The sequence below is a fragment of the Hyperoodon ampullatus genome (genome assembly GCF_949752795.1).
Source record: "Hyperoodon ampullatus genome assembly, chromosome: 5".
Classification (NCBI taxonomy): Eukaryota; Metazoa; Chordata; class Mammalia; order Artiodactyla; family Ziphiidae; genus Hyperoodon; species Hyperoodon ampullatus.
Window position 1 is genome coordinate 12,758,100 of NC_136918.1, and position 26,731 is coordinate 12,784,830.

At 36.1% G+C, this 26,731-nt stretch overlaps 1 protein-coding gene across 2 annotated transcripts; it reads right to left on the bottom strand.

Annotated features, from left to right (window-relative positions):
• Positions 1–1,733: 1,733 nt before the first annotated feature.
• On the bottom strand, positions 1,734–25,952 carry LOC307053081 (phospholipid scramblase 2; the record flags this gene model as incomplete). 2 transcript variants are annotated; one of them, XM_079704371.1, is made up of 8 exons in its annotated part: positions 1,734–1,971; positions 4,307–4,468; positions 11,085–11,242; positions 12,766–12,918; positions 15,732–15,774; positions 17,878–18,080; positions 22,988–23,068; positions 25,940–25,952. In XM_079704371.1, 8 exons carry the CDS (start codon positions 25,950–25,952, stop codon positions 1,918–1,920), a joined length of 867 nt encoding a protein of 288 aa, XP_079560497.1. In that variant the 3' UTR covers positions 1,734–1,917. The 2 variants fall into 2 exon arrangements, with proteins under 2 accessions (XP_079560497.1, XP_079560496.1); XM_079704370.1 differs by having other exon boundaries at positions 12,766–12,990.
• Between the last annotated feature and the right edge of the window lie 779 nt (positions 25,953–26,731).

The following is a 26,731-nucleotide window of genomic DNA, read 5'->3' on the forward strand; positions in this document are numbered from 1 at the left end:
TGCAACATTTCCTCAAATCTCATTGAGATTACAAATGAAGACATTTGTTGCAAGTCCTGGTATTTTTCTCACTTAAATTTCTAATTTTCCATGTATGATGAGTCTTTTCTTTGTAAATATTTAATGAGAGCACATTTTTCTAGTATTTGAAATTAAATGGATTCTGCTGATAGTGTGTGGGTTTCTGCTCAGATCTTTGCATAGTTGAAGGAAGGAGCTGTTCAGATAAGTTGCAGTTTTACTTTGCTTAACCAGAGATCTTGAGTCCTATGCAAAGAAGGAGTAGGAGTAGGGGAGATTGGGAGGAGGAGGGGGAAAGGGAAAGCAAGATGTAGCTGTCACAGGGATAATGTCAGTCTCTTAGCCTCATTTTGGGTTGGTTGTGGTACCTGACAGCGGGCTTGGAAAACCCTCCCTTCTCTAACTGGCATAACTAATGCCTCTAGGGTCCAGCTGTGCAAGTACCTCGCTTTACCTGGCATGCCGTCTGTACCAACTATAAACTGAATGTGAGTGCCTCGGTTACACCTCATCATAGGAATCTGGCATCTGGTGAATTATTTAGGCTAATGAAAGGCGGTCTGGACATCACCTTTTCTGCAGCTTCCTGCCATCCCAATGTTCTCAACATTAGGAGCTGATGGTGTTGGAGTTCTGCTGAGGATGAAAGGGAATCTCTCCCCTAAGTTCTTATTTCCTAAACACACTTTTCCTTTCCATGAGGTAAATTGTGGGTTGGACATCTCCTCTCACTTGATTCAGTTTTCCCTACAAAATAGGTTATAAAAATTCCTTTAACTTTCTGACAGGAAGAAAACTTAGTTTCTAGTACAGGTATATATTTTGCTAAAGATTATCATATGCTTTTGCTCTTTTAAAGGAGATTCGAAAGGGAAGGGGAGGTAAATGTGTAAAGTTCAGAATATCATGTGAGTTGACTGTTCACAGTTTGTTTAAAAACAAAAATCAAATATGCAAAGAAATATATCAGCAATTTTTTAGTTATTTGATTGTTGGTAAAAATAATCTAATAGACCATTGTAGACATTTATACTCAGAATATATATGTTCTATTTAATTAACACCTGAGTGATCTGAAAACTATTATGTTCCATGAATGACAGAATACAGAACAGGAGCTAACCATTCCATATATAAATAATTACTTTGAAAATTATAACAATATCCCAGTTTTAGAGTGAGTGAGTCTTTAATTGTGTCTTTCTTGGGGACAGAATCATTCTTTTTTCACGAAAAATCATTATCAAAAATTGGTAATTTATAGTCTTGTCAAAATGAAAATGTTACTTATAGTTGCAGATTAGCTTATAGGAGAAGTTAATGTAGTGTGATTTTCTGATCAAAAAAATACATTTTACTTTCCCTTGACATATGAATATTGAGTATTATTTGAACGTAATTGTAAAAAAAACACTGAAATTATGTTCATTTTGAATTCTTTTGAATATACAGTATTTGCAAAATAACAGTTGTTACATATGAAATAAATTGTAACTAGATTTAATAAAATAATGTATACGTTTATATTAAAATTACTTTTAAAAATCTTTAATTTTGCGATACAAATTGAAAATAAAGTAGAGACTGTAGTTCAAAGTAATTAATCATAGGAAGTTATGTTTAAATGTAAAAATTTCTATATCCTTTCTCCAAAATACACAATGAAAAAGAAAATGTATAAAAGACAATGTATAAAAACATTTATAAGTAAGTGATATTAAAAATAAACTCTTTAATTTGAAAAGTAAAATCATATCTGGAGCTTCAGGAATCACAGTGTAATTCACATATGCTATAAGTCATTTACATAAAGAGAAAAATCCACCAGTTTTTCTTTTACATAGTCTTAATCAATATAGAGACTTCAGATTTTCTGAGGAGATGTCAATGAATGCATTACCACACTCCTGCTCTCTGTTCATTTCTAGTCATTTCAAAAAACATGAAGTCCTAGATAAAAACAAAATATGGAAATGGGTTTTCAGCAACAAAACAGAGATCAGCTCTCAGATGCATAAATGCTAAGGGATCTGATGAAACACCATAACGTATCTGCTAAACAAGAAAAATCAACTAATAGGTAGATCTGGGAAAGGCTGATAGCTTCAGCTTTCCATTTTAATGGCAATTAAATCCTGTAATTCTATTCACTTATTGATACCTGTATGAACTTAATTAATCCTCTGGTAATTTCTATAAATTTCACTTTTTTCATGCCTCTTAGAATGTTCCTCTTTCAATCTTTGTTCCTCAACTTTTTGTTCTCCTTCTCTAGTAATATAACTTGTGTTGTGACTGGAGTTCCATGTACAATTTTTAGATTGTTTCTGGAGAATGACAGCCATCTTAGAGTTAGAATAACATCTTAGACTTTTTTGGCCCAGTTTTATGATTTCTCTTCCAAACTTGTTGCCCACTGTGGTCCTCAGCTTGTCTTACTCCATCAGTTTCTAACCAGACCCTCTCCCCTACAACTTCTGTCAGATCCTGTGGATTGTACCTCTCTCACATCTATCATTTTCCTTTTTCTCTTTACAAAGAAATAATTGAATCTTTATCACCATTCACTTGCAATTGCACTATTAGAATTTTACCTCTCTTCAATCCATTTTGTACACAGTCACCGGGATTTATCTTTCTAAAATTTGGGTTTATAACTCTTTTATTTATACATAGCTTAAAGTTAACCAGTTAACTAAACAATTTTCAGTATCTTCCCAAGGTCTATAAGATTGGGACGACTGCCCAATCTACCCCATATTCACTTCCTAATAACCACACCACCACCACCCCAATCCCATTACTCACCTATCCAAACACCCCAGACTACTCTCTCCACCCTGTACACACCGTATCTTTGGTTATGGCGTGTAAACCTTTGGTTAAACAGTTCCCCAAGTTAAGGTTAAAATTTTCTTCTCATGTGAAATAAACACTTATTGAAAATATAGTTTTTAAATAGAACTGTGGTTATATTTAAAAGTTTATATAGAAAATACTGAGCCTGTCCCAAAGTAGATAGAATAGTATAATAAAGTCCCAACGACCACTCACCCAGCTTGGTTCACCAATTACTGCATCTGCTGTGTCCCTCTTCCCTCACCCCCATTATTTAAAAGCAAATCTGTGATACCATATCATTTTATACCGAAATACTTCAGTATGCGCCCTTGAAGAAAATGGACTGTTCTGTTTTTGTATAACCACAATAACATCATATTTTTTTTAAAACCTTAATAATTCATTAATATCATCAAATTGCCAATGTTCACATTTCCCTGAGTGTATTGTAAATGTCTTTTTATATTGGTTTGTTTAAATCAGTATCCAAACATGGTCTACAAACTACATTAAGCTGATGTTTCTCTTTTTATTTTATTTTTATCTTTTATTTTCCTGATATTTATTTGTTGAAGTAACTGGATCCTTTTTCTGTATGTTCTTTTACTTTTTATTTTTTTTCTGATTGCAGCCATATGCCAATATTTAAGGTATTAATCTAGTGACTCCAAACCTTGCTTGCTTTGGAATCATATGATAGCTCAAACAGCTTGAAGGCTTGGATCCACCTCCGGATTTGGTTTACTAGATCTGGGTAGTCTTGACATAGGGAGTGTGAAAGCTATCCAGGTGTTTCTACTGTGCAGCTAAGGTTGAAAACCACTGCTCTGTCCCAGGAGTCCTTGACATCAGCTGTATATGGAATCATCTGAGGAGCTACACAAACTTTTAATTCTGAGCTTCTGATTTAGTTAAACTGGAATATGGCCTACTACTAAAAGCTCCCTAGGTAATTTAATGTGAAGACAAGTTCAAAATCATTGCTGTATCTCATATATTTCCTCTTAATTGGTAGTTCTAAGGCTTGATTGAATGTAGATTCTTATTACAGTTTGTATTTCTGTATTAGATGATTTAATTTAATAATGAATCAGGCAGAAATCTCTTTGTTTCACTGAGACTTATTCCATTTAAACACACTGGAAGGTTCAGACTGTTTTCCAAAGCACCAATTTTTTTTTTTTTACTAAAACCAGAGCCTCTCCTTAATATATAAGATCCTCTTGTTACAATGTGAAACTGCCTGGACCCTCCAGAGAGAAGCTAGTCATTTGTGAACCCAGAGTAGCAGAAGAAAATGGAATTTCATAGCTAAAATTAAATAGGACCACTTTCAATAAAACCTACAAATTTAAGATCATTTAAAAATGTAAAATTTACCAAATTATTTCAGAATGATCCTAGAGAAACCATCTATACCCCAGATTAGCAAGAATAAACTTACAATGAGGAAACATGCGCCGAGCATCACAGCTTTCATTTTCACATCAAGGTCTAAAGGGAACTGGATGCCAAAGTTATCGACATCTGTAAATAACTCTCTCACAAGGCCAGTCCACTGCTTGGAAATCTTGCCAACCTCATATTTATCATCAAGAGATTTAATCTAATTTTTAAAAAAGACAAAGAATTCGAGAAAACTAATAATAAAACTGCTTTCCAAGTAGGAGTAAAATAAAACAAATATTATATTAAAATTATATGCCATTCATAACTATGAACATTATATCACTCATTACATGCATGTACATTCCTATATCCATTTATAGATTCATTTAAAAAACTGTTTCTTTGGTACAGAGAACTAATATGAAAGTAGTTTAGATGAAATATTTAACATTTTCTATTCTCCATTAAGACATACAGTAATAAGTTAGTTGAATTGAGGCAAAATAAAATTTAAGCAGGAAATATTTCTTTGATGAAATTTCTAGAAGCCATCAGGAAGGTAGTAAGTGAAACTCCTATCTGACTTCTGCTTTAACACAAGCACGGAGAGTTGATATAGGCAGAGTTTTAAAGGTGATGGGAGGCCCCATTATCACCCACTGTCAGTAGGAAAACATGAAATGCCAAGAGCCTGGAAAAGAGGACTGGCAGTTTCGAGTGAAGGTAAGTAACCAATAGTAACTTGATGAGATGCCTCAGGTCAAAGGTTGGGGTACGACTCAACAACAGGAGGAGGATGAACAACAAAAGAGGAAATGCGTATGAAAAAAAAAAGCTCCAAAGTAAAGTTTTTCTAATTTTACAGTTCTGCCTGAGGAAAGCTCAGGGCCATGATAAAGAGTTGAACAGCTTATAGCCAGAGAAATGCACCTCACCAAGTGGGCATGTGGAGGCTCAATGTAGTCCACACTTGCCAGGGTATGTATAGGCAGAGTTGTGTCAAACCAGGAAGAGAAGTGTCCTTTTCAAATGTGCACAAGGTACCACACGTGCTGGCAACAACCTTTGAAGACCTAGCTTAGGTTTGGACCAGCTACATAAATGCGGGCAAATTAGAAAGAGTTGACTCATTTTATTTGGATGTGGGTGGTTAAGTTCTTTAAAAACTTGAAATAAACTTCTAATATGAAAAAACTGTGATAGCATGGATTACTATTCATCAGATAGTCATTTCAGTCCGCTCCCTCTGTAAGCCCAGTATACTTTCCTGCACACTGAAATTAGGCTTGGCCTTGTGCCTTGTTTGACCAGTGGAGTGTTAGTGGATGTGACACCAGCAGAGACCTTAAACATGGCTGAGTGGGTTTGCCTAGGTCTTGCTCTCCAGTGATCAGCCACTAGAAAGCATGATCCAGGCAGCTGCTGTTGCTGAAGCTCCAGGATGAACATACCTGGAGCAGACCTGAGACCAACTGGCAGCCTAAATCAGAGCCATCTGTCTGAGCATAGGTATATCAGTTGACCTTCAGACCCATAAGCATGTTTTCTTAAGCCACTGAGCTTTAGGGATTATTTGTTACGCTCTTGTGGCAAAACAAACTAATACAAATTCCCTATTGCACACCTTCATGTTTTATCTGCTCATAGCTGTCATGTAAGGATTTGAAGCTAGTAATAAAACCTTACATTTTATTTTTTAGTTCAATTATTTTTAATTTTTGAAAAAAAATTTTTAATAAAATATACAAAAGATAATCAGCCATCATAATCCTACTACTACACTTACCAGATATTGACACTTCCCTGTTTTGATTACTCTAGCAAGAAATTTAAAAATTCACCAAAAATTTATGTAAGAGGTAGATATATAAATTTGTAAAGGATAGGAACAGAAAAGTGAATAAGGATCTACAACTGAAAAGTCAACAGGACTAGATAATTTTTAGCTAAATTCTAGAAAATATTTTAAAAACAAAATCTACATAATAAAATGATTTCAACTTCTGGAAGTAATAAACTGGTATTATATTACTATTAAATTTATAAACCTATAAATTTAATACAAATAATTGATAAAGGTATTCTAAAAAGAAATATATAGGTTCATCTCACAACATAAATATAAATACAAAAATCCAAATAGTACATTAGCACATAGAGCCCAGTATAAAAAATACTATAATAAAGTATAAAATACTGAAAAAAAATCATATAATTCAAAAACATGAGTGTATCCATAGGTCCTGAAAAGGTATTTTATTTACTTACTAATTAAGCATTTATATAACATTTAGTATATGCTAGGCATATAAATGCTTTACAAGTCTTAGGTAATTTTTTCCTCATAATTTCTCTATAGGATACATAGTATTATTACACACAATTTTCATATGAAAAAACCAAAGCAAAGAGAGGTGAGTCACTTGTCCAAGTTCACACAGATAAGAAGTCATGGAAATGGATTTCAAACCCAGGTGTTCTTCTCCAGAGTCTGTATTCATGACTGTTATGATGCTCTGCTGTTTAGAAAGTTAAGTATCAATTCTTAATAAAAATCTAGGTCAGGGTCAGCAAGCAAGGGTCAATGAGCCAAATTTAGTCTGCACCCTGTTTTTGTAAGTTTTATTTGGACACAGTTACACCCAATATTTGTGTATTGTGTATGACTACTTTCATGCTAAAATGGCAGACCTGAGTAGTTGTAACAATGACCATATGGCCCAAAACTCTAAAATGTTTTCTATCTCTTCCTTTACCAAAAAAAAAAAAAAAAAAAAAGTATATTGATTCTTGCTCTAGGTAAAACAGGAATAGAAAAATAGCCAGTATCTTTCTAAATTATGAAACATTTGCTGCTATTTCAATTGAAATCATCAACTTAGTAGGTATACACAAAATTGGCAAATATTATTCACTTTTGCTGTAAGAAGCAGGCTGGAAAAGAAAATAAGTTAATTGGCAAATTAGAAGAGCTTCCATGATTTCATTTGCTATGTGATTTTATACCTAGATAAACCAAGTAAATATAGCAAAAATGCCTTCCAAATTAAATACTAGAATATAGTCACAAGGCTGAATAAGAGGTAAACAAAAATAAATAGCTTTTCTCAATATTAACAATAAGTACCTACAAATAGAAATAGTCCTGATTAGTAGTGATAATGCCTATAAATTACTTAGGAAAAATTCAACAAAAGAGATAGAAGTTCGGGCCTCCCTGGTGGCGCAGTGGTTGAGAGTCCGCCTGCCGATGCAGGGGATACGGGTTCGTGCCCCGGTCTGGGAGGATCCCATATGCCGCGGAGCGGCTGGGCCCGTGAGCCATGGCTGCTGAGCCTGCGCATCCGGAGCCTGTGCTCCGCAACGGGAGAGGCCACAACAGTGAGAGGCCCGCATACCACAAAAAAAAAAAAAAAAAAAAAAAAAAAAAAAAAAAAAAAAAAAAAGAGATAGAAGCTCTATATGGTCTTATGAAGAGTACAAAATTAGATATAAATGAATTAAAATATATTACACTTTTGGGATGAGACAGGTTTAGCATCATAAATATATTAATTAAAAAAATCATAGACAATACAATACTAATTGGATTCTAACTTCTGAAAAATTTAATGAAATGATCTTAAGGTTCACATGAAAGGAAACATCTGACAATAGCAAGAAAATACGATAAAATAGAATGATTAGTGACTGTGTGGCTATGACTAAATACAGGATACATCACTGTTACCATAACTGAATTATAAGGCACTACTGTAAGAAAAGTGGTAACAATGCAATAGAAGAATGAATCTAGAAATTGCTTGTGGAAATTTAATGTATGTCATTTCAGCTTAGCAAGAAATGAATAGTTCACTTAATAAATTGTGATGACACAGTTGTCCAGCCAACTGAGATATATTTATAAAACAAAGTACAAAAGGGGTAGATATGTGGAAAATATTTGCAGATCGGAGGACAGAATACAGATGCAGCGTCAATGTCTTCAACACACAAACTACATTTATGAATTGACAAGAAAAAAATAACCCAATAGAAAATACAGGCAACGGATATTAAAAGACAATTCAAAGAGCAAATACAAGTAGCTAGTAAACTTAGAGAAATGTTCATAATCCCTAATGGTCAGAGAATTATGTATTAGAAATAATCTTCCCCGCTCCCATTTGATGATTTTAGATTTCCTATTTTAGTTTGCAGTTTGCAGTTTATCTAAGCTGTATCTGGGTGTCATTTCTTTTTCTTACCAGAACTCCTTGCAACTTCTGAATCTGAGAATCAATGGCATCAAGTCTGCAAGATTCTTAGCTATGTATCTCTTTGAATATTATATCAAAACATTCTGTCTCCTCTTTTTTTGTAACTCCTCTTTGGCATATGCAGTAGTTTATTCTAGCTTCCATGTCCCTTCAAATTTATATCTTTTGCCCACCTCCTCTTTATATTCCTAATATGGGTGATCCAGTTCACTAACTCTCTCTTCACCTGTGTCTAATCTGTAGCTCATCCTTTCAAATGAGGTTTTATCAATGACTGTTCCTCATTTCTGGAGGTTCTATTTGGCTTGTTTTTATATCCTCCTGGCCTTTATTATTTGTTTCATCCTCCCCTTATGACCCTTTTTGTTTCTTTGTTAGGCTCTTTAATGTCTATTTAGGTATTTCTTATATGACTGATTACAGACTGTTCTATTATATGTAGTTTGGTTTTGGTAGATTAGTTCCTAGAACAGTATGTTAATTTTTGAATCTGCTCATGTGGAGATAGGTTTGTTCTGTAGGGATAGAGGGTGACCTTGGTGATCAATCTCCATCTAGTATGTTTTTGCATTCAATTCTCCCATCTGTATCACCACTCAAGATCAGTTTCTATGTCTTAAGATTCATGAATCATACTGGTGTTATAAATTCAGACCTCAAAATCATAGAGGGGGCTAGATTGGGATATCAGTTTCATGTAGGCATATTTTTTTCCTACTCCTAATAGCCCTGGAATAAGACAGATTCCCTCATTATCTCTAAGGGTTACAAAGTCTACTTGTTCTTCTTCTGCTCACCCATGGGATAATCTCATGGCTTCAACTACCATCCGTATGTCGAAAAGTCTAACATTTTCCCTTACATACCTAAAAACCAACATGACTCAAAAACAAATCATTAGCTTCCCACAAATCAACTGTTTCTCCTTCAGGATTCTTACCCTGGTCAATGGCATCATCATTCAGCTTCTTAAACATCAGACATCAGACCAATAAGACTTTAGAATCATGTCTAAATTTTCTTTCTTCCTCCACTGACATCAAATCTATGAATCAGTACCACTGGGTACACTTATAAATGTCTCTGAATTATTTTTTCCTTTAGAATGACTCTTCTCCATGTTCCATAGTGGTCCCTCATACTGATAATTCCTGCTTTCAAAATTTCTATTATCTAGTATATAGAAAGTGATTCAAGGTACTATTTTCTCAATTCCCTCAAAGATGTTATCTAGTTAGCACCATTCTAGATGCACAGGAGAGAAGTTAATTCATTGCCTATAATAGATGCTTTAAGGTATCCACTGAGAAGGGTTGCTGAATGATTTCCAACTTTCTTATCATTAAATATAAGAGTTTCACACTCCAGTGTGACTTACTTCACCAGTATTTTTACTTATTTTACATAGATAAAATATATGTCAGCAAAACTTCCATTAATATTCCCTGAAACAACAATTACCTTCCAATCCTCTGGATCTTTTATGGGAATGATAACCCCTACATAGAGAACTATTATTATACATAAACCTATAAAATCTTTAAACATACATAGTTTATATCCCCCACACACACTATGCATTCTTTGTAAGAGTCTTTATAAAGTCTCTAATTACATCATATGTACTTTTCTTAGAATTGCCTGTCTGCCTCATTAGACACTGAAGTCAATGAGAGGAGTGATCCATCTTTATATAACAGAGGAATTAAAAATCATATGACTAGCAAAGCCAGGCAGATAATATAAAAGAATGAAGCCGGATAGTGGAAAACCTTGGCAAGTCAGAGGCAGTGGCAGAGTTCCCACTTATTTATCATAAGGGGGCAGTCCTGCTCAGTTTTAGATTTTTGTCCCTTCTGTGGAAATTGTCCAGTTTACCAGATTTTATGCTTATACAAGAGAATCATGGTATCAAGATTAAGTTTTATAACCTCTCGACTTTTAAGCATTTGCAACTAAATAATTTGGGCCATAAGTCTGGGCCCCATTTGTTGAAAAACTGCTGTGATGCAATTCCTCCAGGTAGTAAATACACAGATATATTGTGATTTCTAATGAATGCATTTAATACAAAGATAAAGGAGAGATCATAGAGAAGCATGATTGGGTAGTACATCATACATTTGTTAAAATTCTCTTTGCATAATTGGGCTTTTTGTAGGAACTCAAAGATGTCAGAGATTTTGAAGAGAGCCTAGAGCACTGGCAGCCTGTGTTTCATGCTAAGGAAGAACCATATGCTTTGGAAATCAGACTTTGATGACAAGGTTAATGTTCCACTTAAAATGGATAACATACAGTACCTCTATACAAAACCCACCAACGTTAGATGCTTTGTTTATATTTATTTGGCTACAAATCTCTGCTTCTCTTTTTTCCATTTAGCACAATCAACACTGATGCTTAATCAGAGCAATAACCATCTCTCTGACCAAAGATATATATGAGGGACACTGAGTCCCTCTTGAGATATCAGGACATACATATTCATTTAATATATTTGTAACATCCTCCCAGCTTATGTTATTCTTATACTAGGAAAGCAAAACCCATAAACGTTATCACACCTCTTACCTCAAAATCAACATCTGCACAACAGCTGCAGACAATACAGGGACCAGTAATTCTTAGTACATCCTCTCTCCTCTCATTCTGAAGTGTAAACTTTGGCAGGCATGGGTGCCAGGTCTGAGTAACATAACCTACTGGGACACCAGGAGGAGCCTGGATTTCTATCTACAAAAGCAAAAGAATATATAAACTGTAATCATTACAATGTCTAATAAGAACTCTCATTTACTGAATACTTTCTAAGTGTCAGACACTGTTCTAAGCACCACTTAACTCACTCCACATCCTTACCAAGTTGGTACTATTATCCCTGTTTATACAGGAAGTAACTGAGGAACAGAGAGGTTAATTAACTTGTGTCAGATTCCCCAGCTGCAAAGTGGAAGAGATGAGACACAAACTCGGGGAGGCTGCATGCACTGTCTCCATTCTGAAGCACTGCTCTACTGGTCTTGTATATTTTAAAATTTCCATACTTACAAAAAATGACTAAATTATTAATAGCTACTTCCTCAAATTCCTTTAAAAGCAGTGGTTTAAGTGTATGGACAGAGCCCTGATCACTGGGGCAGTTTTGAAATATGAGTGGCAATAGTGCTAGCATGGAAAGAAAATGGGGCCTGGAATCTGGGCCTGAACATTAGTTGGGTGACCTTGACAGCATCTCAACATGTTCATCTGTAACTGAGGACTTCCTAGATCTCTTTATTAAGACCAATTGTATAATGTATGCTAATGTGCTCTACAAATTATAGAGCATATTCCATCAAACTCTCAGTTTTCCCTCAGCTATTCCAATGAATATTATTACATCTAAACTAATTGACATGGAAAACAAAATAATTCAGTGTGAACAACTTCAGTTATCCTTTCAAAATAAGAGCAGTATTAGACACCAAATCTCTATGTGCTTGTATCTCTGTGTGCCCTGCTCTCACAGCTACCCGTATGGATGACTGAGTGACCCAGGCAGCTCTGGTCTCAGGCCAATGGAGATACAGGCAAAGGCCAACTTCCTATAAACACTCTGTGCCCTGGCGTCTCCCCTGAGATCCATGTTCTCTATCAGAGGGCTGTCAAGTACTATGAAAGAGACACCTGGTCTTTATGGAGCTGAAGGTGTTCACAATTTGCATACCCGTTACAGGGACTCAAATATATTACTTGTTTTTTTCAAATGGAGAACTGAAAAACACAGGAGTTGAGATTTCTCAGAGGGGGCCTCTCCTAGGTTTGCTCCTTGCAGGTTGGCTAAAATAATGAGATGAACTGAACATATGTGTTCTTTTCCTCACTCTTCTGTCCACTTGCCTCTGGGATGGCATTCGAGGATATTCTCTATGGGGCCCTCCTCTGGCTTTGGCCAGGCCCTCATGGTCATTTCAGGTGAGGGACTTGACCGAGGTGACCTACGTTCTCAGCTCTCCCTGAAGATCAAGAAGTCTGGTCTCTGAGATCTCTGATCTCACCCCCGGGGGGCACACTGCTCAGGGACATGGGGCTAACTGCTCACTCTTTTCCACCTGCCTTCCTTCCTACCATTTACCCTCAAGCATAAACCAATAGCTGGTGGACCACTTTTCCTTTAAATCTCATTTGATTATATAAATTCACCAATAGGGTGAAAATTCTTGCAGAACTACTTTGCAAAGTATTTGTAAAAATTACCCTGGTAATTGCTCACTGACCTCCTGCAGGCAGCAGGGAAAACAACAGCTGGAACATCTTAGTGGTCTCTCCAGAGTTATGACTTCTCGGCCCATATTATCAAGAATCCTGATTGTAAAAGGCCTAGAAGGCCCACAGCAATTTCGGGTACAGCAATCAGTATCCTCTGCTGCAAAGTAAATTCTCTGTCCAAGGCTGTTCTTAATTTCATACTTGTTACAAGTTTCAAAACCTGTTAAGACTAAAAACATAAAAGAGGGAATCACTATGACTATTGTGTTAAAAGAGTAATCAATCTATCCTAAGATACTACAATATCTAGTTATACCATTTTAAGATGATACTTCATATAACACAGGAGGAAGAAAAGGAAAGATGTTTAGAGATGATCTAAACAGAGAAAAAAAGGCAAAGGGAATGGTTGAGAGGGTATTAAAGTACAAAGAAATTAGGAATTCCTGTATGAGATATGGAAGAGAAAACAACTCGTATCTTCCTAATTCCATAGACCCATGTCAGAAAGGGAGACTTTGCTGTGAGGGATGGTGCAGTGCTGCTGATGGCGACAGTCCTTTTAAGTGTATGCAGAAAATGTCTACTTGTTCATGTATTCAGCTATGGAGGGGAATATAGGAAGATTGCTATGTTTATGCACCGTATAATATTATATTAAATAAATTGGCTTGAGATTTAGTTTCATAAACCACAGTCATGGCTTCTCTTTCTGCACTGTGTGAGGAAGGTGTGAGAGGGCTTTCTCTCAATGCACACATGTGAAGAGGGAGAGAGTGAAAATGGAAGGTGAGATAGAATGTCACCCTCGGCCCAGGGCACCCTTGTTTAGCTCAGCAGTGGTTGTTCAGAAGTGGGAAATGGGTATTCGACAAGGGGAAAGGCTCTTGGCAACCAAGGCTGCAAGTCAGAGGATTCCAGACCACTGGCATCCTAAGTGAACTCTGTACCTTAGTGGGGGCTAATCTCCTCAAGGGGAAACAGAGATGTGCTGACATCTGACACCCACATGGTATCTTACCAAAGGGCTTCCCACATTGAACCACACTTTGGAAACCTCTCCTTGCTTAAAGCCAGGAGGGATCAATTCACAGTGCCACTTGTCCATAGCCCTCATTAACGTGGGTCATAGGGTATTAGAAGCCACCAACATAATGAGCAATTAAAAGAAACATAGAGACAAAAATCACTCTCTAATATTGGTGTGGATAGACTTTTAGTCAGATAGAGATGTTCTTCACAAACTTTATCACCATGACCTCCCTTAAGTATCTTTGCTCTGACTCAGACAGGCTCTGACCCTGCCTTTAAAAGAACAACCCTTTACCTCAATATCGGCCAGTCAAATATTTCATGTGAAAAAATTAAACTGATTCATGAAATGGGATCTATTATCTAACTGTTTCATTAAGTAGCTTAATCTGAAAATTTTTCAGCTTGTTTATCTGTGTAATGAGATCAGTGGGCTTACACAATCTAAGCTTCCTTCTAGTTACTTAAAACATGAAAACAAATTAAACAAGAGAATTCTATGGTTATGTCTTTATTGTCTATTAAGTTTTGAATTGGGAAATGTATAAGTGCCTATCATAGTCTCAGGTGCTAAAAATGAACTGAGTAATCTTTATTTCTTTATACTGCTCATAATGTTAAAATATAAACTTTCAGTTGGAGACAAAAAGAAAAGAAAATTAGACATCCTTCTTTAAAAAACTGAAGAATTTATAACTACTAAATTTGAAATTTATATTTCATGATTAATACATATATATTTCCAAATATATACATAAAACTTATAAATCTTAAAACTATAAATGGAGTGCTATATAATATATAGTGTCTGGTTTTTTGTTTTTTATAATATCAAAAATAAATTCCCTAAAATGAATCATTAAAAAAGTTGAGAATATAAATTATCATACTATGAAGAGTTCCTTTCCAGAGAAAATGTGATATAAACAAACTAATAAAAATGAGAACATTCTAAATATCTAAGTGTACATTACAAGTAATTTAAGTGTAATAAGCAACAATTATATATTCTAACCAAATATCAACCATATTTCTACAGTAGTACAGTTCACATGATAATTTCTATCAGTGGAAAAGAACTCTGCAAAATTATGAAGAAAGAGTTAATAGATATATTCTAAAATCTATTAGAGTTTTCACTGAACTCTTTATACCTATAAGGAGGATACTGTACTGCATGAATCTACCCAGATTCCCTTTCCCCTGGCAGCAGTCCTGAAACATCTAGTGGCTTCTTAAGTTTACTTTGCACCTGACGAGCACTGGACCTAAGGAAACAGCTGTAGGAGTCAGGCCCCATTCATAGGAGCACCAGTGGCATTCTGTGAAGTCAGGCCTCTTGACCGGCTGGTCAACACCCTCCAGTGCAGTGTCCCTGTGCCCAAGGTGATAACCCACAGCCCGTGGAACAAAGGGTTTTATAGGGTTCCTTTGAACTCTCAAGAGAAACTGTGGGCAGTAATGCAATTTTCCAAAACATCCCCATCCATCCAAATTCAGAGTTCACTTGCTTTGGAAATGTATTTACTAAGGTATCTGAACTATTGCATGTGGCTCTGTGACAACTGCAAGGACATCACAAACTGGGGAAAAAACAGTTGAAGGGATAGAGGTTAGGCAAAGTGATAGAATCACTGAAATGATTTCTAGAGAGAAGGGGGAATGACAGTAAGTTTTGACTGGTTTCCTTCTAAGTTAGGGTCTGTATCATGAGGAGAGATGTCCAGCATAATAGTATTTTACCACTTGACTCCTAATTTCAAGAAATAAGCTGCTGATAATCCTTATCAATTCATTATTACGAAGGGAGACATTTGTAAATAACCAGTTTTAATATCCAGCATCACTGAAGGTGTTATATCTGTGGTTGGTGATATGCCTTTATCTGCATAAATGTCTTCTCTTCCTAGAAGTATGATAAATACAATGAATACATACCTTCCAGAAGTTCAATTTGCTGATGAATCAATAGTTGATCTATCTATTATAATAAAAAAAAATTAAGCTGTAACCATGTATCATGTTATTAAGACAAACAAATTAACATTAGCGTTCTTATATTTTAAAAGAATGTATATAATCAATTATCAACATTTATCAATATTATCAATATTTAATAATTGTTTATATTACTTCTAGATATAAAATTAAAGTTAATATATTTTTAACTGAAAAAAAATATTGAACGTGTTCACTATTAATGTGGGCAAATTCAGGTCAAACAAAATGGACTTACACTGGAATCCCTATAAAAATTAGAAAAAAATGTTCCTTCCAGAAGGGCCTAAGAAATATTAAGACCTTTTCATCCATTTAAAGAGCTTTTTTTCTACAAATCTAAACATATTCTTTTTCTTTCTTTTGATATCATCATTTGTAGTAGGTGATAACTTCCCCAAATATTTTGTAAGGGCCTAATTTAAAAAAAAAAAATCTGCTTAGGGTATTTCTTAGAGAATTTAGGAACTACCAAAATTCTTCTTCTTTTTTTTAACCTCTTTATTGGAGTATAATTGCTTTACAATGGTGTGTTAGTTTCTGCTATATAACAAAGTGAAGCAGCCATATGTATACATATATCCCCATATCCGCTCCCTCTTGTGTCTCCCTCCCACCCTCCCTATCCCACCCCTCTAGGTGGACACAAAGCACTGAGCTGATTTCCCTGTGCTATGCAGCTGCTTTCCACTAGCTAGCTATTTTACATTTGGTAGTGTATATATGTCAATGCCACTCTCTCACTTCATCCCAGCTTACCCTTCCCCCTCCCCGTGTCCTCAAGTCCATTCTCTACGTCTGTGTCTTTATCCTGTCCTGCCCCTAGGTTCGGAAGATCCATTTTTTTTTTTTTTAGATTTCATATATATGTGTTAGCATACGGTATTTGTTTTTCTCTTTCTGACTTACTTCACTCTGTATGACAGACTCTAGGTCCTCCACCTCACTACAAATAATTCAATTTCGTTTCTTTTCATGGCTGAGTAATATTCCATTGTATATATGTGCCACATCTTATTTATCCATTCATCTGTTGATGGACACTTAGGTTGCTTCCATGTCCTGGCTATTGTAAATAGTGCTGCAATGAACATTGTGGTACATGACTCTTTTTGAATTATGGTTTTCTCAGGGTATATGCCCAGTAGTGGGATTGCTGGGTCATATGGTAGTTCTATTTTTAGTTTTTTAAGGAACCTCCATACTGTTCTCCATAGTGGCTGTATCAATTTACATTCCCACCAACAGTGCACAACTCTTATATTATAGGCTGCCCAAGTGCACTGTGGTAAATTAAATTAGTGCAGAGTGCAAGAGAGACAATTCATTTACTGAAAACTAACCTACCAGATATCTAATGGCACACAAATACTAAATCTCACATTGCTGAGATAAGCTATCATGTAGTACAGTAAAATCCAGGAATTTTTTTTCTTATTGGTAACATTAATAAAATTGGGTCTTCCAAAGAACAAAAGGAACATAAAAATGTAATTTTCTTAATTATAATGAAAGGTAGGTCATATTATACACAAATCAATAACTCCTTTCTTGGTACCACTTACGGAAAATCAACATTAAATCAAGTTTGATGGTTCTTTCCAACTCCTAGGAAATTATTCAGTATTGGGATTAAAGGGCAGGATCCAGAACTAAGGTTCCAGAAGTTAAAAGCCATTCCCAATTCCTCTGCATTTTGATGTTAAGGGAATTATGTAACTTTTCTGGACTTCAGTTTCTTCTTCTGTAAAATGGTGATAATTATAGCACTTGTATATCACAGAATTTTTTAAAAAGAATTTAAATGAGTAAATACATGAATTATACTTAGGAACAAAGCCTGGAAGCTTAATAAAGGTTTGCTATTAGCTATTATTGCAGATTATATTCAAGATCATAGAAAATACAATTTCCTAAGACATTTTCATTTTGCTTTAAAAGTAAACCTGACCTAGAAGAATTAATCTGTAAGCAAAACATATTGTTTTACCATTTCAGACTTTTGTGAATTAGTCAATTGTTAATCGCATTAAGTAAACTGGAAGCACAGTTTTGTTTTTAATGAGTCTTTTATGCATTGAATTACCTGAGTCAAATATTCCAATCCGGGTGGACAGTTTAATGGAGGTGGTGGTGCTGGCATCCATGGTACCCCTGCAGGCGCGCCTGGCTGACTAGTCATTGGTTGGTATGGGACAGGAAAGCTGACTGGGCCAGCACCCGAATAGCCAGCTGGCGGGACTGGATAGCCAGCCTGGGTGCCAGGATAGCCAGTATATCCTGGAGGCCCTGAAATATGAACATGTGAAATTATTTGTAACTACAGAGAAAAATGCAAACTTCAACTCTTTTAGGATCACCCCAGCTATCTACAAACTACAATTTCTACTTAGAAATCTTGCTTCTAAGAAGCTTGTGTTTTTCTCTCTCAGTGATTTTTCAATGAAATACCTGTGGTTTCAGGTCCACTCCTATTCTGAGGGTTTTAGGCTGTGTTTACAGTTGCCCCTCAGCCTTACCCTTATAATTCAAAACTCACGTGAAAATATGCTTGAAATCTAATAAAGTGAAAGAAAGTCAACAATGATCTAGAGTCAGGTACATAAAAATTCTGGAATGGCTTCCTGGAAAAGAGGGATGGCATTGAGTAGAAATGAATAAAGAATAAAGGCTTTGAGTCAGCATTTCTAGGACCAAACCACCCTGTAAAAAATGATATTTCTAGAATTCCAACATGTGACATTTCTTATCTGTATAGAACTGATAGTGGTTTTGTCCCCTCATGGTATATTTGGCAAGGTCTGGAGACCCTTCTGGCTGTCATAATTGAAGGGAAGGGGATACTGGCATCTGGTGGGTAGAAGCCAGGGATGCTGCTAAATATCCTACAAGGACCAGAGCAGTGCCCTGAAAAAAAAAAAAGAATTATCCATCCTGAAATATTGTAGTGCCTTTGTTGAGAAACCCTAGTATAGTGGTAAGGGTATGTCATTCCTTCCAGTACTGCCCAGATACTCCTCTGGGTTAACAATTTGCCTGAAGTTTTAACCCATGGTGTACTCCATTCCTAAAACCCTCCACATGAAAAAAAAAAGGTATGATATTAGGTTACAAATGTAAATTTCACAGTTCAGCACCCTAAGCTCTCTGGAAAATACAGTTTGAGAACCAAGGAAGGTAAAACCTTATAGTAGGCAAAATTGTCTCAAGTACTTATTAAGCACAGTAGAGGAAGAAATGAGTATATACTCTATTCCACATGAATTTGTGATTACAAATATGAAGCTTCATAACTTTATAACTTAAATGAATAGTCTACAGAGTAGCTGTTCCATAGGAATGGAGGATGTAGTTGCAAAGAACTGTGTCCCACAATATTTTAAGTTAAGGCTATGCAAAATTTAACACTTAGAGCAGGAAAATTGTAAATACTTTTAAGTGGAATACTGACGACAAAATACATACACCAATAAAAAGTAAGACTCAGAAGACAGACTAAATCTCATAGCAATGTCTTTTAAATATAGTTTTATAATTTATTCCCTCTTAAATGAATAAATATTTACAGATGATCTATAATGTGATTGGGTCTAGAATCAGAGGATAGAATCAGAGGATACAGCTATCAACAAGGCAACCTGCTCTCAGGAGCTTAGAGGCAACTTCTAGGAGACAGAAAATAAATTAAAAAAAAAAAAGATTTCAGATTGACCTGATGGAGAAAATACATGGGGAAAAGGGCAAGGTATCAACCAGTTACTTTAGATAGATAAAATTTATGGTTGACACCTAAAAGTTGAGAAGGGAAAAAGTGTGTGTGAATATATGGTAAGAAATATTCCAGGAGGCAGGAATACCAAATACAAAATCTCTGACTTTAGGAATAAATCTGACATGTTTGAGAAAGAGAGGGACATTATAAGGGAGAGGAAGAACAGAAACAGCTGTCAGTAAAGAAGTAGGATCAATTCATCTTGAGAGCCCCTTAATAAGGAGTTTGGATTTTATTCCAAGTGTGATTGACAGGCTTTAGGGATTTTAAACCGAAGACTGATTTTAAACCGTGATCTGTGTGATATCTTGCAAAGATTTTAGGAGTACCAAGCGCTGGGATTTAAAATGGGAAACGCAAATGCAACCCCTGCCCTCATTGCCTAATGGGAGAGAGAATTTTACACTCACCCTTACTCTAGGGATCTACAACACTAGTGTCAGTAAGTGATTAACTAAAATCAGAGACAAGCGCTTTGAAGGGAGGGACCAGGGTTTTATGTGCCAAAGGAAGGTGTTTAGATGGGGAGAGACAGAGGGAGGGAGTTGGGACAGCCTCCCTGAGAACCACCGTCAGCTGAGATCTGAGGGAAACAAAGGAGTTGAGTAGGTGGGCAGCAGGGAATGAATATTTCAGAAAGAAGCCCTGGGATAGTAACAAATACAGGGCATTTAAAAATCTGCAAAATGGCCAGTCTACCTGAACAGGAGAGACAGTCTTAAGAGACAGATAAGGAGAAGGCAGGGGAGCCCCTTGGGTTTGGTGGACCAAACTAAGCATTTTGGTCTTTATCCTGAAAGCAAAAGGAAGCCAATGACGTACCCATTGGGTACTGTCTGTAATATTAACAGATAACTATTTTTAAACATCACTGACTACAGTGCAAAGATGAAACCACAGGCAAGCCCGTGAGGGGGAGGAGATGTGAATTAATTGGTTACATTATTAGCATTATTAAACCTTCACGAGATTCTTAGAGAGGATAATTATTTCCCAAGTCAATGGATTAAGCATATAGAATTACCTGAAATTTAGGTAATATTTCATTTACCTAAAGCCCAATTGATTTAATATATTATTAATATAATAGTCAGCAAATACTTGTCATTAATTGTAAAGCATTGTGCTAGTTGCTTTACACATACTCTCATTTAATCTCCAAAACGCCTGAATTAGAAAATATTATGCTCATTTTATAGATAAGAACTGAGGCTTGGTGGTACAGCAATTTGCTTAAAACCACAACACAACTACTAAGTACAGAAGCCAGAACCTGAAGCCTGATCCAGCCTCTCTATGACGGTTTTCCCACTTGCATAATGGGGATAATTAATAGTATTTACCCCATAATATTGTCTGAGAATTAAATGAGTTAATTCACATTAGGCACAATAAACTCTCAGTTTTAATCTATCACTATTGTTAGCATCATTGTCATAAAAGACCTGTGCTATACTGGCCTTCGACTTGAGAAATAAATTTGAGCTATTTTTCTCACAAACTCTCAAGTCTGATTATAACTTAATTATGTATCGCCTACTATTATTTAGCCATGGGTGGATTAAAATAGCCTCCAAGTGCCTTGGATGCATACTATAGACTTCCTAATAATTCTTCAAACACCAACCATTTAAAAATTGAGAGCAGCAGTTCTCAGCCCTGGCTGCACATTAGAATCACCTGCGAAATTAAAAAATTACCAATCCAGGGGTCCCACAACCAGAGCTTCTGTTTCAGTTTTCCTGGGATAGTGCCCTGGTACTAGTGTTTTCAGCAGTTTACAAGTAATACTTAAGTATAGGCACCTTTGAGAACTATCATCTTAGAGCCTTGAGAGTCTTTCTACCTCTCATTCGTTTAAATGCAAACATCTGGATGAGATCCAGGCTCCACTGAGAGGTTTCTGGCTAGACAACTAACAAGCCATTCAGCTCCTAAACAGATTTGTTTGCTCAGAGTAGAATAAAAAATGCATACACCCTTTGGGCTTCCCTGGTGGTGCAGTGGTTGAGAGTCCGCCTGCCGATGCAGGAGACGCGGGTTCGTGCCCCGGTCCGGGAAGATCCCACATGTCGTGGAGCGGCTGGGCCCATGAGCCATGGCCGCTGAACCTGCGCATCCGGAGACTGTGCCCCGCAACGAGAGAGGCCACAACAGGCTAGAGGCCCGCGTACCGCAAAAAAAAAAAAAAAAAAAAAAAATGCAAAAAAAAAAAAACCCTTCTGGCCAAACAAGACTCCTTTTGATCCTAAGTCCTCAGGATGGTCTCTCAAGATGTGGGTAGCTGGCCTACTTGCAAATGTAGGTGCACCATGAACCCTGCCATTTGGTAAAGTTCTGGTAACGTTTTTTATTTTATTTTATTTCTGGCTGCGTTGGGTCTTTGTTACTGCGCGCGGGCTTTTCTCTAGTTGCAGAGAGCGGGGTCCACTCTCCGTTGCAATGTGAGGGCTTCTCGCTGTGGTAGCTTCTCTTGTTGTGGAGCACGGGCTCTAGGCGCGCGGGCTTCAGTAGTTGTGGCACACGGGCTCAGCAGTTGTGGCTCGCGGGCTCTAGAGTGCAGGCTCAGTAGGTGTGACGGGCTTAGTTGCTCCGCGGCATGTGGGATCTTCCTGGACCTTCCTGGACCAGGGCCTGAACCCGTGTCCCCTGCACTGGCAGGAGGATTCTTAACCACAGAGCCAGTAGGGAAGCCCAAGTTCTGGTAATGTTGATAACTGCATTTGTCTAAATGAAAATTTCTGAAGTCTTCTATGCAGTGGTTCAAAAGAAATAATGTATTACTTGGTATGTAGCGATATGACTCAGTTACTTTTCTTAGAAAGGCAAGGCAGGATTGAGCATGTATATAAAAGCAAAGCTTTCACATTTTTTATGTTACAAAATAAAAATGAGAATTATCCCAGGTAGCTATGTTTCTATTGCTTGAAGCTTCCAGGCTTAAGCAGTCATCTCTTTTGCATGACAATCACTTAACATAATTAACCCCAGATAATAAATGATTCAAAAACACCCAGAGATAAATCTCCTAAATGTGACTGCATGACCATAATTTTCAGAACGAATGGAGAATCGATAAAATCTGTTACTTAATATGTGTATTTTGGGGTTTAATTTATGTGCAACCTTATATCTTATTTGCTAAATGTCAATTCATTACTGTTTTTATTAACACAACACTTTTACTATTCTGTCTAAATAAAAAATATTTTAATATTTATGATAACATATAGTCAAAGAAAAAAATCCAGAACTAGGCTGCAAATTTCATTATTGAACTTTTAGTAAAAGACACTACTAAAATACACACAGAGACAGACAGACAGACAGACAGACACACACACACACACACACACACATACCCTTTGGGGAATATCAATAACTGATAAATTTTGGTTTTTTATTCTTTAAGCCAGTGTTTTACCTGGGAAAGCTGCCGGAGGATATTCAGGAGGATACCCACCTGGCAACTGTGTTCCTGGGTGAGGATCATTCATTTGCACATCTGCAATTCAAGGAGAGGTAAACATATATCTTCTTAAAAAAAATACATATCAGAAAAAAAATGCATTGTTCTTAAATAATTTCATTTATATTTTCCTGTGTTGTATTGAAACAAAGTGAATTCTTCACTTAACAAAAGCTATGCCTGTTATCAGAGTTAATCTGCAGTAGAATCCTGTTTCAAACAAATTCCCTTCTGATAAAATAGACAGCTAATTACTGGGGCTGAATTTCTAGTTTTCAAATATGCCTGATGAGTGTTCGTTCTCACCCATACACTGATTTTGTTACTAGGAAAAATAGATTGTTTCAAAACTACATAGACTCTTTTTGAATTATGGTTTTCTCAGGGATAGGGATAGTGGGAGGGAGGGAGACGCAAGAGGGAAGAGATATGGGGACATATGTATATGTATGACTGATTCAATTTGTTATAAAGCAGAAACTAACACACCATTGTAAAGCAATTATACTCCAATAAAGATGTTAAAAAAAAAAACTACATAGACTGTGAAGAAGGAGATAAATGAACCTAGTTGGATGTGGGTTTGGTAATAGAAGGATAATAGGTGATTTTAAAGATATCTATAATTGTTGCTATAAGAATTATGTTTTAAATATTTAAAATAATACATGCAATTCAGTATTTAAATATCCTTTTTATGCTTACTCTGGAACGACCCCATTAAGTTTGAACTATAGGAAATTCCCAGTATTTGACTGATTTTGAACTACAAAAATCATAACTGACTTAGTTACAATAAATAAACATATTAACTTTTGTTATCTGCTAATCAATGTAGTTTGAATAATCTTTAATATGTATGTACAAATGGTTCAGTTTCCTAGTTCTTCATATTTGTGTTTCTCTAATCATTCTTTTAGCAACCACCCTGGCCAGAAAATAAATATTTAGTACTAGCATCTCCTGTGTCACCCTCAGTTAGGCTCTCTGGCTACACTGGCTCTGCCTTCATGGAATTTATGATCTAGTGGACACTACACTTACACCATATTCTTGTCTCTTCCCTATGGCTTATTAACTGTAAATTCAAAATAGTTTATTTTTGAATAATGGGGACATGGCAACGGTGTAGAAGACAAAGTTGACTAAACTTTCAATCTGACTCATTTCCTGTATGTATCATGGGTTTTGAAAGACAATTCAAGTCATATGATCTCAGCAGGAAGGCTGGGTTTTGCCCACCTCCACCCCCTTTCTTCTCCATGATTGGCTTCATAATAACTTCAGCAGAACGGAGTCCATGGACACTGCAAATTCAGGCAACAGAGAACGCTCTACTTGAGTCAGGGCTTTTCCCTGTACAGACACCACAGCATACCCCGAATTGTCACACATCTCTGCAATATCACAAGTCATTCCATCCCAACCATCCCTTCAGGTGAGTGGCCGAGCTCCTAGTTCTCTAGCTCTTGAGGCTCTATACCCACAGCCCCACTCCCAACCTGAGTTGGAAGCAACAGGATCAGACTCAACAGGATCAGACTCAACAGAAACACACTGCAAGTGTGACTTAAAGACCCATCCTTAAATGATATGTCACATTTTGGCACCTCTTAACAGGTACCACTGTTTAAACGATAGTAAATACACACACATATCAAGGAGTTGACATATTCAAGAAATTAGGAGCTCATAATCCCTGGGGTTTTGGTACCAGAGCAATGATCCTGGTTTCAGGAATTCCAGGGGAATTTATACAAAGAGAAAATAAATGCATGGGCAAGTGCTCAAGTAGATCAGAGAGCATATGAATTATGGATGGATTTCTGCATTTGTGAAATGCAACTTAGAATAACTTAAAAAATCACTTTCATATTGTCAACAAGTTATTGTTATTTCTATATATATATATATATATTTATATACATACATACATCCTATTTCTATTTACGCACACATATACATACATACACGTGCATTTGTATATAGGAAGCTGAAGAGTTAAAAGGTAATTGTCACCATGACCCAATGATTTTTTTTAAGTGATTGGAAGCATCCTATTTTTGTAGCAAAGAAAATAGCTTAACACTATATAAATTTATGTTTAAAAAGTAAAGTAAGTATTGTTAATAAAATTAAATTAGTATAGCAAGCATTAAGAAAAATCATGAAACTTCGTGAAGGAAATTCAAGGTTTCTGGTCCTAAAGAGTATCTAGTATATGTAGCAAGGCTGGCATTGTGGTAGAGATAAACATCTCTTTGGCTATCTAAACAAACATAAAGAATAGAGATCCTTCAGAAAACAGGATTTTGTTTTCCCTATTTTTCCCATAGGATATTTTTTCTCTTCAGAAACTTGGATTTTTTTAAAAGACAAAGTCTTTTGTTACATGTTTGGTTAATACTCATCTTATTTAGAATTTTCTTGAAAAAAAAGCCATAAAATAAAGATTTGTATTTATTTAAACCTATTCACATGTGTATTTTATGAGATGTATATTGGGGATGTATCTGAGCATTTTATTACAATGTCCTGGCATATTAAAGTCATTGTTTGTTAAACAATATGATTGGAACAATCTTTTTGTATATAAAATGCACATAGAAAAGGGAAACTTGATTCAGATGAAATGTAATATAAATTATACAACATATTTCCCAGTAAGCCTAAAATTTCTTAGGTTTATCTAAGGCTTTTTTATTTTTAAAGGAAAAATTAGTGGTCATGGATATCTGTGTACATCTTCTCTATAGCCAAAACACTGGCCCAGACTTAGGATTCTGGAACATAAACAACACAAAGCAAATTATATCCTTTCAGAAACTGAACAGAACATTATGACAAATAACACATTAACAAAAGATTTAACATTATAGGTGGAAAGTAAAAACTTAAATTACTTACTTTGTTTGTCCATGATTTAAACAGTTCTGAAAAAGAAGACCTGATATAAATATATAATTCAAATATGACAGTTGAAACAAGATACTCTGAAACTATATACACATGAGATATTCCTCTATTCATCTAGTCTTCCAGAATCTGGTCATTTAAACTCTTCAGTCTTGACTGTATTCCCTGCTGCTGTTTCTGAGTAGGATTTTACAAGTTGTAGGTCAGTCCAGGATGGTGGACAATTTCTAAAAATCTTGGGAAGAGAGGGTTCAATGAGGCAGAAAGACAGAAACACTGTGAACCCAAGGCCCTCCAGTTAAAAACTGGAGCCTTCCAACCTACACAATCTACAGGGAGCATGCAATCCAGCTTCCAGCTGTAGGGCTGGGCTGCAGGTGTGGTCCAGCAGGAGAAGGAAAAACGTTAGCTATCAGGTCACACTGCTTTAAATATCTCTGTAAATTCCAGGTCCTGAGGACATGTTCTGCCCAGCTTCAGCAACAAATTTGAGAAGGCCTGACCCCCTGTTTGTGTATCAATACATGATTTTAGCCTAAAAACATATACTCAGGGGTTATAGTAGCTGTAACACCATGATAATCCAACTGAAACTTTGTCTTGCTTATTTCTACAGAAAAATAATGATAAAAAACATTATACTCAATACTTCTGCCTTCTACTGCCTTGATCCCATCCCAGTCTTTCCCACAATTATCCAGTCACTACTTTTCCTATCTCTCCACTTTAAATCCCAACCGCTATTTGCCTGTTAATTACAATTAACACATTAGGCAAAAACTT